Source organism: Saccostrea cucullata, unplaced genomic scaffold (genome assembly GCF_032062105.1).
Source record: "Saccostrea cucullata isolate Sc308-1 unplaced genomic scaffold, CSIRO_AGI_Scuc_v1 ctg8911, whole genome shotgun sequence".
NCBI classification, from domain to species: domain Eukaryota; kingdom Metazoa; phylum Mollusca; class Bivalvia; order Ostreida; family Ostreidae; genus Saccostrea; species Saccostrea cuccullata.
Genome location: NW_026928055.1, coordinates 15,900 through 32,020, shown reverse-complemented (window position 1 = coordinate 32,020; position 16,121 = coordinate 15,900). Strand labels below are relative to the sequence as shown.

Below are 16,121 nucleotides of genomic sequence, written 5' to 3'. Positions count from 1 at the left end.
GTCTTTGAAAAGTTAAAAAAATGACAAACCTATTCTTTTAAAAAGTGATCTATGGTCCCTATTAGAATTATGTTTTGATATCACCCAAAATGACTAGCATTTCTATCATTCGGATGCTTTAAAGATGTGATATATATTTTTCAAATGAAAGAGAAATCCTATTATTAGAAATGAATTTATATAAATCTAAAGCACTTTACTTTAAATTTTCTGAAAATATTTCATCATGGAACGATCTTTCTTAGGACCGATAATATAAACATGTATTAGAAAAATTAAAAGTCAATACAACGACGCATAACAGACAGTATCTTATTATCAATATTAATAAAGAAGTTTGTTCAAAATTTCTTGCGAGGGGTTGATGCTTTTATATGTAACCAAACGTTAACATATGACCATGTACATGTGAGAGGAAATGAATCTGTTGATAAAGAGCAAAGGATCACATTTACACAGTTGTGACCGATGAAACTCATATTTTATGGATGCAAAAAATACAAGTTATAAAAAAGAATGAAAAATTCATCAAGTTTTTTGTTGTAGGTAAGGTGGAAAATATTCTGAATTCTGACTTTTTAGACTATTTTGTAGAGAAACTTTGGAGCGAAGTACATAAATTGTTGACTGAAGAAGAAAGAAAAATGATAGAATGGACTAAAGACAAATTGCCGGTGACTGGAAGTTGGAATATATCTAACCTCATTCCATCATTAGACCATAAGAGGAAAGGTAACTGTGCTTTTTGATCTTTCTTTTTTAACATATCATTTCTATTGAAAATGAATTTTTTTTTTTGCTTTTTCATCGTCAGCTTACCAAATGTATGAAGTAGTTTTTCAAAATTTAAATGAATATTGTTTTTATACCTTTAAGTTGATTTCATGTCAAAGAGCATATACTGAAAATTGGAAATTCACTTGATGCTACTTATTTTTATATTATTTTGTTTAAAATCAAAAATTTGGAAATTATATCTTCCTAACTGTGACCCTCTTCGCAAACGTAGTCAAATGTTGATATTATCTGGTTTGACGTGTTAGATTATGGATTATTTATGTAAAGATTTGGAAGGTTTACAAAGGATGCATACTCCTCTGTGACATGATTCAACCAACAATATTGAACTTAAAATTCCCTGATATTCTGAAAAATCTCTGATACTGATAAACGCAAAGTTCTGCTTTTCTCTGTTTAAGCACTGTATAAAAAATACCTGTACCTACTATAATCCTCGGTTAATCACAGCACAGATTCATTGTTAGTTTTTGTACATACCTGTACATTACTGTACGCCCCCACTGTACAGCACAGTACACCACTGCCTGTCATTGTACGCCTCCACAGTACAACATTGTGCATCACAGACACGTACAATACTCAACCTCTGTAAAGCACAGTGATCAATGTACGCGTTCCAGACAGGCACTGTACATCACTGTTCTCTACTGTGATTTTTTGTTAGAGATATTTAACTTTTGCATTAATTAATTTGGATTAATTATCGTGCTTGTTGCAGAAAATTTAGAGGCTTATCTTTATCTGTCACATTAAGATTAATGAATACCTTTGTCTGTAACTGATGTTTGTTTTAAAGTTGAAGTCCAGACTGGGTGATATTTGCATTCACTGGAAAGATTGCATTTTATAAAAAAAAACCCAGCTTAAATCGTTTTCAAATACACATTTAATTATTTTTTTTTCCAGTAAGAATTTTTTTTATAAAAACGTTCCCTGTTCTATGTAAATACAAGGACACTATTTACAGGTTTTGAGACATTCAAAAATTTTTTTGAAATTATAAAAAAAAAAATGTAACAATTGTAATTTATAATCTTCATATATCGAAATAGAAAGATAATTAAGTAAAACTCTCATTCAATAAGCTGCACCCTTATATTTCTACCCTTGAGTGGGGCCCTTGCTAACTGGTCACTTTTCTAGTCAAGTATATAGTGAAAATGCATGATTTCTTTGAAAATTTTCTTTCTGACCCTAGGTATTAAATAAACTAATTAAGGACATAGTTATGATAAGGAAGAATGCCTTTTGCAAAACTGTGAATTTTATGGCCCCAGGGTCAGGGGTTCTGGTGCTAGGGCGGGGCTCTTTTGATTGCATAGTGAAAATACATGATTTTTAGGTCACCTGAGTAAACTCAGGTGACCTATTGCTATCTGTTTTCGTCCGTCGTCGTGCGTCGTCCGTCGTGCGTTAACATTTGAACATTTTCAGCTTCTTCTCTGCAACCACTGAACCAATTTCAACCAAATTTGGCACAAAGCATCTATGGGTGAAGGGGAACAAAAATTGTGAATTTCATGATCCCTGCCCCCCTGGGGCCTGAGGGGTGGGGCCAAAACCACGAAAATTAATGCAATCTTTAAAAATCTTCTTCTTTACTCCTGGACACCAAGCAGTCAAACTGTTTGCATGATTGTAATCAGCAATGAGTCCTCTACCTAAATTGTGAAATTCATGGCCCTGGGGTCAGGGGTTATAGTGCTAGGGCGGGGCTAAATAAGTAGGTAGTGAAAATGCATTATTTCTTTAAAAATCTTCTTCTCTGCTCCTAGGTATTAAATAAACCAAATAAGTGCATAGTTATGATGAGCAAGAGTGCCTCTACCAAAATTGTGAAATTCATGGCCCTGGGGTCAGGGGTTCTGGTGTTAGGGCGGGGCTCTATTGATTATTTAGTGAAAATATATGACTTCTTTGAAAATCTTCTTCTCTGCTCCTGGGTATTAAATAAACTAACTAAGTACATAGTTATTATGTGCAAGAGTGCCTCTACCAAAATTGTGAATTTTATGGCCCTAGGGTCAGGGGTTCTTGTTTTAGGGTGGGGCTCTATAATGATTCTATAGTGAAATGCATGAATTCTTTGAACATCTTATCCTTTGCTCTTGGTTAATATACTAATGATCAAATTACATATTTAAGGTCATGATTTATTTTATTTTCAGTTTTACAAACCCTCCGTTCAAGTTTTCATTTTCAGAAAAAAATGAAACATTTTTTTTTTCTTTCCGATGTCAAATTTGAGTCGGGATCGAGATTTCAAATTTACGAACTCGCACTTCCAACGTAAATAAAGCTAGATCTAGGAAGATGGCTTGGTTTAGTGTAAAATTCATTGATACGAGTGCCATTCAAAAGGTTTCACCCGTTCAAAGGACAAATAAAATGTTGACGACTTTGATGCCCAATGACATGCTGGTGAGATAATTAAGTATTCGTTTCAAAAGTATCTGTCTGTTAATTATTTTCGTCCCCCAGGTTTTAAACTACCTGTGGTAGCTATTGCATATTGCCAGCGACATTGTTTAGGTCTGTTATAGCTTAAAGTCTAAGTATCATTCTTCAGAAAAGGGTTGCTTATGCATCAGATGTAATGAATAAAACTATGGGAGAAGTTAAGTCCATTTGAGGAAGAAATAAATAATTACCCGAAGAAATAAAAAAAATTCAACTATTAAAAGGCAAGAATATATACAAATATATACAGGCATGTAGTATCATTTGTATAAGCCAGAAAAATTATTTTACACTAAACTTAATGTTCACCCTACTCCCCAATATTCCCTGTCTGTTTTATGACAGGAATTAAAATTTTAGGCAACAAGTAAATTTTAGAACAATGTCTATACATTTACCTAACAAATATTTAAAAAATGAAGAATTGATTATTTAAAATATATTTTGACCATCACAAAATTTATATAACTGGCCCAAACTTGCATATGATGAAATAAGCAATTAATTGTTCTACTTTCCTATTTGTAAGCATTATGTGTCCAGTGGTAAGGAGCCTATTAGAATAGCATAAAAAAAATGTACAAATGTTAATAATTGATTTATCAAATTTTTTTTAATTTCCTTATCCTTTGGGACTTTTTTGTTCTCATTTCATAACTAAACCTAAACATAAAAAAAGCTGGCTTTATAATGAAGGAAGGAGCCTCTTTCAAAATAGATAATTTCAGGGCCGCTGGGTCAGGGGTACCACGGGGTACTTTGACTAAAATAAATTAATGCTTTGAAATCTGCCCTTTGATAAGCAATGGTGCCTCTTTCAAAATTTGTGAATTTCATGGCTTTGGATTAAAACATGAACCAAATACAATCGCTGGAAAGTTGTCACATGATACTCAGGTGACTTATAAGGCCCGTGGGCCTCTTGTTTTTTGAAAATCTTCTTCTCTGCTCCGAGGTATTAAATAAACTAAGTAAGTACGTAGTTTTGATGAGGAAGAATGCCTTTTCCAAAATATTGATTTTTTATGACCCCAGGGTCAGGGGTTCTGGTACTAGGGCAGGGCTCTTATGATTATATGGTGAAAATACATGAATTCTTAAAAAAAAATCTTTTCTGTTCTTGAGTATTAAGCAGATGAATTACCTTAATAGTGTAATGGGTAGCGTATTTGCCCATGCCTACTATAGCCGAATCAGAGGGGAAATTGGAAAGTGGACTCTTCCAATAGGCTGATCACCCCTCTGAGTAGGTAGAATGGTCCAAAGGTATATAAATGAGACGCTCCCAGCTGCCAGGCATTATTCTGACGGAATCAGTTGAAGTGATCAGAACAAGAAAACGGAAGAATAAAGCGCAAGGTAATAAAGGCATTATTTGATAAATAAAAGGGCAAAGGTTAGAAGCAGTAGTGGAAAGAGAACAGTGTAGAGGAATTGTGGTGAGGTACCAGGGCGAAGTAATTCTTTATAAGGGTGAAAGAACCTGGTACTTCGCATTACAATAGGAACTCTGGCTGTTCCAGGAACACAGTGCAGGTTACCTTGCTTATGAACCACGGCCTACCACTTCAATTTATTGTACATAGTTTCAATCAATTATAACTCAGATAGAGTAAGAGGAAAAACATATATATTAATAAAGAACCCTTGTCCCTTGTAGAACCCAGTAGGTTTACACGTTACAATAGTTATGATGAGCAATGACCTTAAGAATTGATTATTAGTTTTAAAGACCCAGGGTCACCTCGAGTATGTTATGGAAGCATATAAGTCATTTCTCCGGAAATTTAGACTTTTTAAGAAAATTAAGTTTGATAAATTACCAAAACCGCTGATAAACGTAAACTGTTAATACATATAACTATTGCATACAGATAAAAGAGTGTCTAACACAAAGACTTGTACCACCGCCACGACATCACGTGATTTCAATTTATAGCGAACTTTTCCTTAATAAAAAAGCTAACAGAGCAACAATACCCAATTTTAGTGTTGTCTTTGATTAAATAATATAGTTGAAAAACATCTATTTTTCATTAAAAGTATTGCTAGAATCCCACTTTCCTGTGAGTAAAATAATTATTCCACACATTTGTACGAAACTCTGCCCTATGTTATGAATTTTACACATGTGAAGCAAGATTTTTCGTTAAACCCCGCTTAACTCGGTATTTTAGCAGCACTTTCTAATTTTGTCAAAAGGCAAACTGTCCTTCTGTACACATTACATGTTTAAATATCCAGCTTATTGTTGTTCTGTCGCATTATTTATGCCATGAATGACAGTGAAAAGGCTGGCCGGGCTATATAACTGACTGTCTTCGAAATAGAATATAATCGTTGAAATTGATTTTGCATGCCCGTTTAGATAACTGAAATACACATGAATTTCACACAATGTTCATTTGAAACTCCATTTTACGTATCTCTGTACAGTCCCTGAAACCTTCTGCTTTCCCATTTTTCCGTTTGCTCACCGTTCGTTCACCATTCGTTCAGTGTGCGTTCACCGTGCGCTCTTCGTTCCGTTAACTTTCCGTTCACCTTGCGTTTACCGTTCACCTATCGTTCAGTCTTCATTGTCATTTGGATCTCCGAAGTGAAAGGACTTTTCCTTTTTATGGTAAGGATTTACATGTTTTTTAAATTAAATAACTTAGATATCGTGTTTGAAGAATTATTATTTCATTGCAAAAATTATCTATGATATTTATATTTCTATTATTATAACTCAGCTGTTACTTATTTCATGACATTTCCCTGCAAAATAAAATGTCTACAGATACATGGAGAAGTTAGCTTAAATAATCGTCATTAAAGAATACAAAAGGCACATCAATTAATATAGAATATTTTGCATTAGAATTAAAATAAAACAAGAAGTTTTATGCAGTACGATAACAGCCAATGTCAACAGATAATTGTGAATTTGAATAAAATCCGTTATTTCCTGAGAATTTCTTTGGCACGGAAAGACTGTATGTTTGTTTCAACCGCGTGCAATGTATATGATTTATTCTATAAGTAGTAGTTTTATCATCAGATGTTCACATTATTTTGTTTGTGAAAAGTATAAGCATATTCACTATATTAATAGATTAATTCTATATTTAATCTACACGCGTTGGGAAAAAATACACAGGTTTACGGGAAATAAAATCGTATTATGAAAATATCGATTTAAAACATAGGTACATGTTAATATATGTACAGAACAAAAATGTATTTTATTTATTTATTTATTTATTGTTTATTTATATTTAAGCATCTGAAATTTGAATTATAGAATGATAGAATAATTTCAATGCAAAGAAAAGATTGGAGGCATTCCGAATAAATCGATCATCTTGCGTACACCGTTCACTTTGCGCTCGCGTTAGCGCTCCGTTTGCGTTTTGTGTTCACTCACCGTTCACCGTTCGCACATCGTTCACCCACCGTTCGCTCTGCGTTCGTTCACCGTTTGTTCGCCGTTCAAGTGGGAAAGTAGAACGTTTCAGGGACTGTACCTGTTGTGATAGCCAAATTCACGACATAAACAATTCCCAAGGCCAAGTTACTTGATATACACATATGACGTCATCGTAGTTTGTACTCGAAATGACTTACACAGCAAATAAAAATAAAAACATTTGTGTTTATTGTTTACAAGGTAAAAAAAATATCTAAATAATAATTTTACGAAGACATGTGTTCTTAAATTGGCGTCATCTTGTCTACTATGACGTCATATTGTAGCACTGATTTAGTCAAGGTAGAATATTTTGTATGTTTCCTTATTCCGATGAGGAGGCTGTACTTATGTACTAGAAATGACTGGTTTGAAATCGGCTTCTTCGACGGTATTAATCAAATATTCTTTAAAAGCAAGGATGCCTTGTCAAAAATTGTGCATTGTGCTGATCTAGGCTTTAGGGTCAGGGGTTCATTTGTGGTAGGGTCACTACTGATTATAGCTGAATACTACTAATGAGTTGAAATGTATTTTTTGTTCCCCTACCCTGAATATGTGTATTAAGTAACCAAACTAAGCAACTGCTAAGTGTATGGTTATGATGATCAATGTTGCTTCTTTCAAAATTGTGAATGCCATAGCATCTGGCTTAAAACTTCAACATCAACATTTTCGATATGTTAAAAGTACATACTTCTTTTCTTTCCGCATACATGTTAATTGACATAACTTTTAAGCCTGACTATTTTCTACATCGTGAAGCATAGAAAACGTATTTTCACTATCAAATAAAAAGCGTGCAAAAACATAGACAATGTTTTAAGGCTTGTTATCTAATTGCATTTTAGAGGAACTGGAACTTAATTCATCAAGTTGTAATCCTCCTGCAAGGAGAAAGGTCTTCCTTTATGTATGTCAATTTCAAATATTTTAGTTCTTCTCAAAAATCAAAAAAAAAGATATTAATTATTAAAACTCAACTACTTTCCTACACTTCATACAATTCTTAAGAACGAAATTATAAACGGGTTTAACCTTTTAAATACTCATAACTAAGATATAACAGCAGTGAGACTTAATTAAGGACAGATGATACAAACAAATTTTATCTCTGGAGGAGACTTAATATCATGTCATACATGTATTAGTAATATTTTCCAAATCTATTTCATTTTCCATTTCTTAGGAGAAAAAATTCTAAGAATTATCCACTTTTCTAAACTTTCGACATGATATTAAATTTCCTCCAAAGGTAAAATTTGTTTATATCATCTGTCCTTAAAAAGAACTGTATCAAAGTTATTTTGAAAAGGCATGTAAATTATTTAAGAAATAAACAACGTTATTCAGTGAACAAGGCGTTATGAATAGCAATTGCTCTGCTGGCATATTCCATGATGCGCGCTATTCATAATGCGATGTTCACTGAATAATCGTTGTTTATTACTTATATTTGCATTCTTTGATTTTTTAAAAAATATCAGATGAAATCCTGACTAACATAAAAACGCGGCCTTTTGTCTTCAGTAATGAAAAACATACGGCTTTAAAATCAGTACACCTGATCAATGATACTTTTATCTAATAAATCACAAACAATTATAAAGTATTTTCTTCTCAAACACAGTTATCTGGATACAAGCAGCGCCGTCAACACATTCTCTGAAGTTTTGTTTTTATGCAGTTGTGACGTCATCGATCAACGTTATTGAAACCCTCTAACAAAAATCAACGATTTAACTGATAATGCTTTTATAATGATTATTACTCCAGAATGCTTTTTTTTATATTTTTTTTAGTTCTTCTTTTTATTTTACATAGCTGAAATTATTCTTGAAGTCGATAAACTAGTTTTCTGAATGTTATTAAAGTGTGAAGAGTTATCGTTCTTTGAACTAATGTGCATGAACAAAAAAATAAAAATAGGGCAGTTTTCTACAATTTTTAAAAAGTTTTATTATACAATTAAATACATAGACCAAGATTAAATTTTTAAAGATATAAATCAGCTATTTTAATTATTCTGAATTTCTTTTTTCTCAAAGAATTTTATTAAAAACTTATTTTTATTCCATTAACAAAAAGTTTCATATATATACTTCGCAACACGGTCTATAAGTGTAGTAGAAATTGTTCTACACGAGTGTGATTAGAGCAATTACACTCATAGTAGGAACAGTTGCGTCTATAGTCCTATGAACGCAGTTGTTGACTACATGTTTATAGTGAGAGAGGGCAATGGATATGCAAATATATATATTTGCATATCTACTTCTTTTTCCCACTATAAACCCCCAAATTTCAACTGCATTTATATTTCTATAATAGCAACTGCTCTGTCTGTGTTAGCAATTGCTTCGCAGATATTCTTGCTGAGAGAGTTCTACAATAATACAGTAATTTTAACTTGTATATATAGGGAATATTCTCATAAGTATAAAAATTAAGTGGTTATTAAATTTATCAAAAATTTAAAATAAATTATGGAGTAGTTTACTTTATAATATTGTTTTTTTTTTTAATCAATTACAAGAATCACGCTTAATTGTATATTAAAAAATACGAAACAAACAACAGATGTTTAATTTTTATTATTTATCTGCATAAGCCTCTATGTACAAAGAAAGATAACTCTTCTTAAACCGGAAAGATCGGCGTAGTAATACTTCAAAGTGATATGGCTTTACATCAAGGGGAAATCCGCAGTCTATTTATATATCATAAACATCGTAGACAAAACAAAGGAAATTAAAACCTTTTAAAAACATGTACAGTGTATAATTTATCGATTTAGTTAAATAAATAAACAAAACATCTCATGCTTTTACTTGTCAAATATTAAATAGTGCAATAAACATAGTATATCCGGGTCTTTGACTCTTTGATCGTCTGCTTTGATCTTGCCGCTATGGAATACACAACTGCAGAGGACACGTTTGGTAATTTTAAAATGAACCCTTCGGATGTAGTGCCTGAAATTTCCAACAGCGATGAGGAAATATTAAATATCTTCGATCCAACTGCTCCTGAACTGAAAATAATGGAAAAAGAAATTAAAAAACCCGCTTTTCCTGAATTACCCCCACCAGAAACCCCTGCGGTAGATGTAAAAAACAAACGGTTCAGAAATGTAACAGAGGAGCAGCTTAAAAATTACCATGACTCCCACCAGTCATCCTCAACAAAGAAAAACACGGCATGGGGGATGAAAATATTTCAAGGTAATAAACTCTATAATTAAAAAAAAAAATTGCAGAAAAAAATAAATTAATTAAACAATATTAAAAAGGAACTGCTATACATTTTTTATATAATTTTAAAACAATCTAAAAAATGGGGGAATGTTTTTAAATTTAATCAATCAACATGATTAAAATAAATAATACATGTAAAAATAAAAATGTTTACTATTTTGGGAGGGGGGGGGGCATTCTAATAGAATTTGTGTGTGCTCATATGAGCCATTTTTTTTTTCTTGTTAGATTGGAATATGGAAACGTTTGGAAAGTATTTAGACACACAAACGGTGTCTGCTGTCAGTCTTGGGGAAATACTCATGAAATTTTATTGCGAAGCGGTTCCTCAAAAGAGAGTTGGTGGAAAAACCTCCGATGTAGGCCTCTATCACAAAAACTCTTTAATAAATATAAGAGGAGCTATAAACCGCCATCTTCAAGACATCAATAGAAATATTGATATTGTACGCGATAAAGAGTTTAAAATGGCCAACCGGGCACTGGATGGCTTGCTTAAGGAGAGGATGAGATCCGGAACTTCTCTCCCTACTAACCACAAAGAGATCATTGAGCCTGGGGATCTGCAAAAATTTTTCACTTACTTAAAAAAGGTTCATCTTCTCCTGTTATTCTTCGACATGCTGTCTGGTTCCTCACTTCAATTCATTTCCTCTCATAAATGAACTATAATGATGAAAATGGCGAATATGTTACTTTGTCTCATGACACACAACAAAAAAACTTCCAAGGTGGAATCAAGAGTTTGGAAGCCCCATCCGATAAAAGGATGTATGCTGATGGAACGGAGTGCTGTCCTGTCAAAATGTTAAAATTATTACTGAAAAAGTCTCCAACTGATGCCAAATCTCTCTTTAATCAGTATGACAAAGCGGCCCTCTCAAATCCAGAAAATGATATTTGGTTTACTTCAAAGCCATTGTCAAAACGCACCTTTCAAAATTTTCTGCCTGATATATGTAAAAATGCTGGAGTTGAGAGGAAATATACGCCCCACTGCATCCGCGCCACGACTATACAACATCTTAATGATTCCGGATGGGAAGCGCGACATATTATGTTTCTATCTGGCCATCGAAATGAATCATCATTAAGATCCTACAACAGGACTGTGTCAACTACTCAAAAAAGGGCCCTAAGCTCTACATTGTCCTCACTTAAAGTGTCACATTCACAAACCTCGTCAACAGCGTCCGATGTCCAAAATCATGCATTAGTTCCAACCCCACCAGTTAGAAATGAGTTAGTTCCCGTTCAGGCTGTTGAAACCACCACCACATCATCTGCAGCCCAGTTATCAAAAAGTTCCTGGATTCTTTGCTATATATAACTTTCATTTCAAATGAACCACAATCATGTGAAACCAACTCGCGCAGTCATGCGCAGATAATAGCGCATAAAATATAGTTCCCTGTTTGACATTTAATCTTCTAAATAAAATCGTTTATATGAACAGTTTAAACGAATAACTTTTATTATACATACTTACGTTTATAATCTTCACAGTCTAAATGTTTTGAAAATTAAAATAATACACAGTTTGAAAACGTTTTATTTTTATGCAATATCTCAATGTGGCTAATTGTATTCGGCGCGTCGGCGCGCTCGCGCAACAGATTTTGTATATAAAATTTATCGCTTAAAAAATATTTGTCAGCATCGGGCTCGATATTTCACTCGATATTCCTATACTAATCAAAGTACTGAAAGTACCAATAGGAGTTGATTTTGATGATTTTCAATGAAATTTAATGTTTGATACTTTGTTCACAACTTTTTCAAATTATATTCATTTTTGCTTCATAAGAAAGTTGTGAGAATTAAATGAAAAAAAGATTCTACAGAGTCAAAAAGGTAAGGTTGTTTTGATCACCATAACCTTAGAATGATATGCCAAAAAAAATAAGACTTTTCCTCTGTTCTATTATTTTCAATAAATTTCAAAGTATTTTTCTGACCTAAAGTTTGTTTAAAAGGCTATTAATAGCAAAAACATTTCTGTAACTAAAGGTTCTCCCCATCCTCTAATAAAGACAAGTTAATCTTTAGTAGTATTATTTTTAAAAGTAACAAGGCATCTTGTTCAAACACGTATACCAATGTATGGTAGCTTACTGCCATGAAAATCAAGTTTTTAAAAGGAGGCTAAACTCTAGAGTATAGGGTCATAATGTAATACTGGTAAATTTAATTTGTTACAATGGCGTCGGAAGCAAATTGAAAGGGGGGGGGGGGTAAGTGAAAGAAAAAAAATAAATTTCAAACCTGAAAAATCTTAGCAAGTGTCTATTGTCAAAACAAGAATATCCTATTTCGTGAGGGGGGGGGGGGGGACTTCTTTTAGTACCAATTTTTTTCTTTCAAACATTACCACTTACACTACCACTTACCCTTCTTCTAGGACTACACTGCCTTGTCTGATGAGAGTTGGGGGAGGGGGGGGGGCTAAATGAACCTACACCCCAATGTTGAATACCTATATGATGTCCAATTGTCCATCTTTATATCCCCCCCCCATTCTGATGCCTATGTGTTATGCATAAAGTTGATTTATAAAAGACAGAAGCACTAAATATTTTTTAATGCTATAGTTAAAGTTTGGAGGTATAACTATTAATATATAATATGTATGTAGAGATAGAGAAAAAAGAGAGATAGGTCAACTAAAAAAATGCAGTAAATTTCGGATTACACTTGCATAAATCGTGGTTAGACATGCAGGGATCAAAGGCGATCCGGATCCCTGGAAAATTCAATTCTTTAAATTAACATAAGGCTTTGTCTCAAATCCTTTCCCCTTCCGATTTGAGCCACCACCTCCTAGAGAAAATTTTCTGGATCCACCTAACCAAAAGAAATACAATCGGGCTCGGGGTGTCAACTTGAATATAGTCGATAATGCTTAAATTATAAATAAAATCGCTGTCATTTGAGTGTTTTAATGCAGGGAGAAAATACTTGTGTGATACTGGGATGAGATGGACGCGCTGGTGCGCCGACGCGCTGAATACAATTAGCCCTCAATGTCAAGGTCTGTGACAGGGGAGCCACAAGGGGTAAAATGCAAATATAAGTAATAAACAACGATTATTCAGTGAACATGGCGTTATGAATAGCAATTGCTCTGCTGGCATATTTTCCATGATGCGCTAGCGCGCATCATGGAATATGCCAGCAGAGCAATTGCTATTCATAACGCCATGTTCACTGAATAACGTTGTTTATTTCTTAAGTGAATACATAAATGCTGCATGGGAATCTTAGAAAGTAAATAACATAAAAACTTGCGGTATTTCAGCTTTAAAATACAACTTACGATCAAGAAAGTCCAGGCATTTCAAGACGATGTTGTGAAAATTAAATCTCCATAGGTATAAATTCACATCCTATTATCGCCAACTGGAGCAGCTGATACAGACGACAAAGTTGTTTATCGCTCTGACAGAAACTAAATTGATATCATAATTTCATAATCTATGAAAACAACAAAATATAACAATGCTATGTGATGTAAAAATTGTTTATAAAATAAGGTGACAAATAAAACTGCATTGTAACAGTGGATTTCTTTACCCTCACCCTGTTTCCCTCGCTGTCGACGATGTTATTATTCATTGTTTAGAGTTTTCTTTAAAGATTTTTTTAATTGTCTATTCACACATATTGAGGTTTGATGTTAAAGGTCATATTGTAAAATCAGTTATTTGGTCTCCCAGAAAGTAGAAAATCCAGGTTGTTTCGCAATTTGTTTAGTGAGAATAACTTGAAAGGTAGATAAGGCATTGGAATCACAGCATCATGTGATTTTTATCCAATTAACTTTGGTTTTTGAATCAAGGTTTTCATTTGAGTCATGAATATTAACTTTCTTTACCGCGATACATTCATTGTAAAACACACATAAACGGTGACAATAAAGAATAATTTACCAAAAGAGGTTAAACATTCAATAAGCCTTTTGAAATAAGAAAATAAATTTTGCCATTCCAATTTTTATGCACTGTACAATAATTTTACGCTAGAAATGAAAGTGTTGTATTTTAATAAAAAATATTTTAAGTGATTTTTTCCCCGTATTTTTCACAGGTAGAGTAATGGGACTAGCGACGATTTTAACCGAGCAACATGAAATCAAATTTGAATTTTTGAAGGAAGGAGCAGTGGGAAGGATTGCCAAATTCAAATCTGATATAGCATTTGTATCTCCAGAAAATGATGTCCTAATTTTAGAGCTTGCAGAGCTAGAGTCGGAACCGAGATTCTTTAATCTAGTGGAATATAACATTTCTGAAGAAAAGATCCACGTGTTTGGTCATCCTGATGGAATCCCACTTCAACATGATCCAGGATGTACAATCATAGACAACGAAACAGAACTTACTGAACTAAAAAAAGAAGGAATTGCTTTCTTTAAAAAGGAGTGGCCAGAAAAGGAGCTCGATATAATAGATGACTATGCCCCGTGTGTTATATCTGAGGACAAAATTTTATTTCATAGCTCCAGCAGCACTGCTCATGGTGCTTCAGGTGCCCCTCTCACTATCGTTGTTAATGACACCATTAAAGTGTACGGGATGCTTTTAAATGGACACCCCAAAATATTTTATAATTATTATATTAAGAGAGACATGAAACGACCTGATCTGCTGGTGGAGTCGGGTATCTCTATGAGAAATGTCAGGTCTTTACTTGAATCCTGTTTACCAGAACTGGAAGAGGAGTTGTTCCGCAATACATGATTTGTGATTTGTTGTCCTGTTCTCTTGATATGTCGAAACAAAGACGATATGTTATGATATATGATGATTCCACAACAGTGTTTTGTTACTATTTTATATAAAAGCATCATTATTATCATTTGGAATTTGAGTTTAGATATGCAGTTTTAATTTGTCATTGATATGTGTACATGTTCATTGTCCTTGTATGGATATGTTAATCGAAAATACAAATACATTGACCTTGTCTGTAACAAAGGCTGATAATTGAGCCGTGGAAACGATTCCTTTTTGTTACATTTCCAATTTCTCTGACTGGTGGAGATCCAGCAATGTAGTAAAAGTACTACTGTAAAATCACTCATTTTCCTGGGGTTTAATTTTCGTTGTTTTTTTTTTAGCTATACAGAGACCCAAAAATTTATGTCCACCACGAAATGAAATTTTTCACATTTATTACTACTTAAAAAGTCTTCAACCACGAAAATGCATCACGGTAAACCAATATATTTTCCTCAAACCATGAAAAATTTACCTTTCGGAAATATATGTGCTTTTACAATATGTTCTGTTCACCTTCGTGTGCCCTCCCAAGTGAACAGAAGGATGGATATTTCTGTATCTTGGAAATTACAATTGATACAACAAAGTTTTAAAAGACTATTTCACTTGCACCTGATCACCTATCAAAGATATTATCTGGGGGCTTGGACTGAAGGAAATTTAATACGATTGATAAACTAGTCTGATATCTCGGTTGAATTATAGAATAAAAAAGTTGTTTTTGGTTAATACGAAGATTTACTAATTGTCGAAGTACAATATTCAAATCAGCCTTCAGCCTCGGTGAATATTTTACTCCTCAGGTTTCTAATTTCAAAAACAGGGTACATATTGACTTTAAAAAAATATAAAAATGGAAAAGGAGAATAGTTTATATAGTTACTTGCAGTGTGTAAATGCAAGTAAACATATTTATATGTATATAACGATATTCGGACAAAGGACAAATTTGTTACCAAAGTCGAAGGTATGTAACAATGCAATATGTGAATTTTGTGATAAATTGAGACCGTGTTTTTTTTTCCTTCGTCCATGTATATGTTAGTAAGAAAAAGATGATTTCTTTGTTGAGATTTTTTCAGAGTAAGAATTTTACATGTACAATGCTATGATACATCATTGTTCCACTACAGCGCTTTTTGTGATTGTATTATACTACAGCAGCATTATAATAAAGTGATACATTATTTCTTTTTCTGAGTTTGAATGTGCATTATTGATTTGTTAATAAAATGTAATATATGTACATTACATGTACCCATGCATAGTGTGTTTGTAACAAAAGCTGATAATTGATAGTGGACATTCATCTTAAAACTCTTTCTGTAACATATTAATATATTACGTCCTATAGCTGAGATCAAAAATATA

General features: G+C 33.1%; 1 protein-coding gene and 1 long non-coding RNA gene across 2 annotated transcripts; one reads left to right on the top strand and one right to left on the bottom strand.

Moving 5' to 3' along the window:
- The first annotated feature begins 599 nt into the window (after positions 1–599).
- LOC134276279 (uncharacterized) lies at positions 600–15,943 on the top strand. The gene is made up of 2 exons (XM_062758534.1): positions 600–732; positions 14,056–15,943. Exons 1-2 carry the CDS (start codon positions 645–647, stop codon positions 14,706–14,708), a joined length of 741 nt encoding a protein of 246 aa, XP_062614518.1. The 5' UTR covers positions 600–644; the 3' UTR covers positions 14,709–15,943.
- LOC134276278 (uncharacterized) lies at positions 9,292–11,262 on the bottom strand. Its single transcript, XR_009994016.1, has 3 exons — positions 11,149–11,262; positions 9,873–9,946; positions 9,292–9,746 (listed from the first exon to the last, which is right to left on the bottom strand). It is a non-coding gene; the product is annotated as an uncharacterized LOC134276278 (long non-coding RNA).
- Positions 15,944–16,121: the final 178 nt, after the last annotated feature.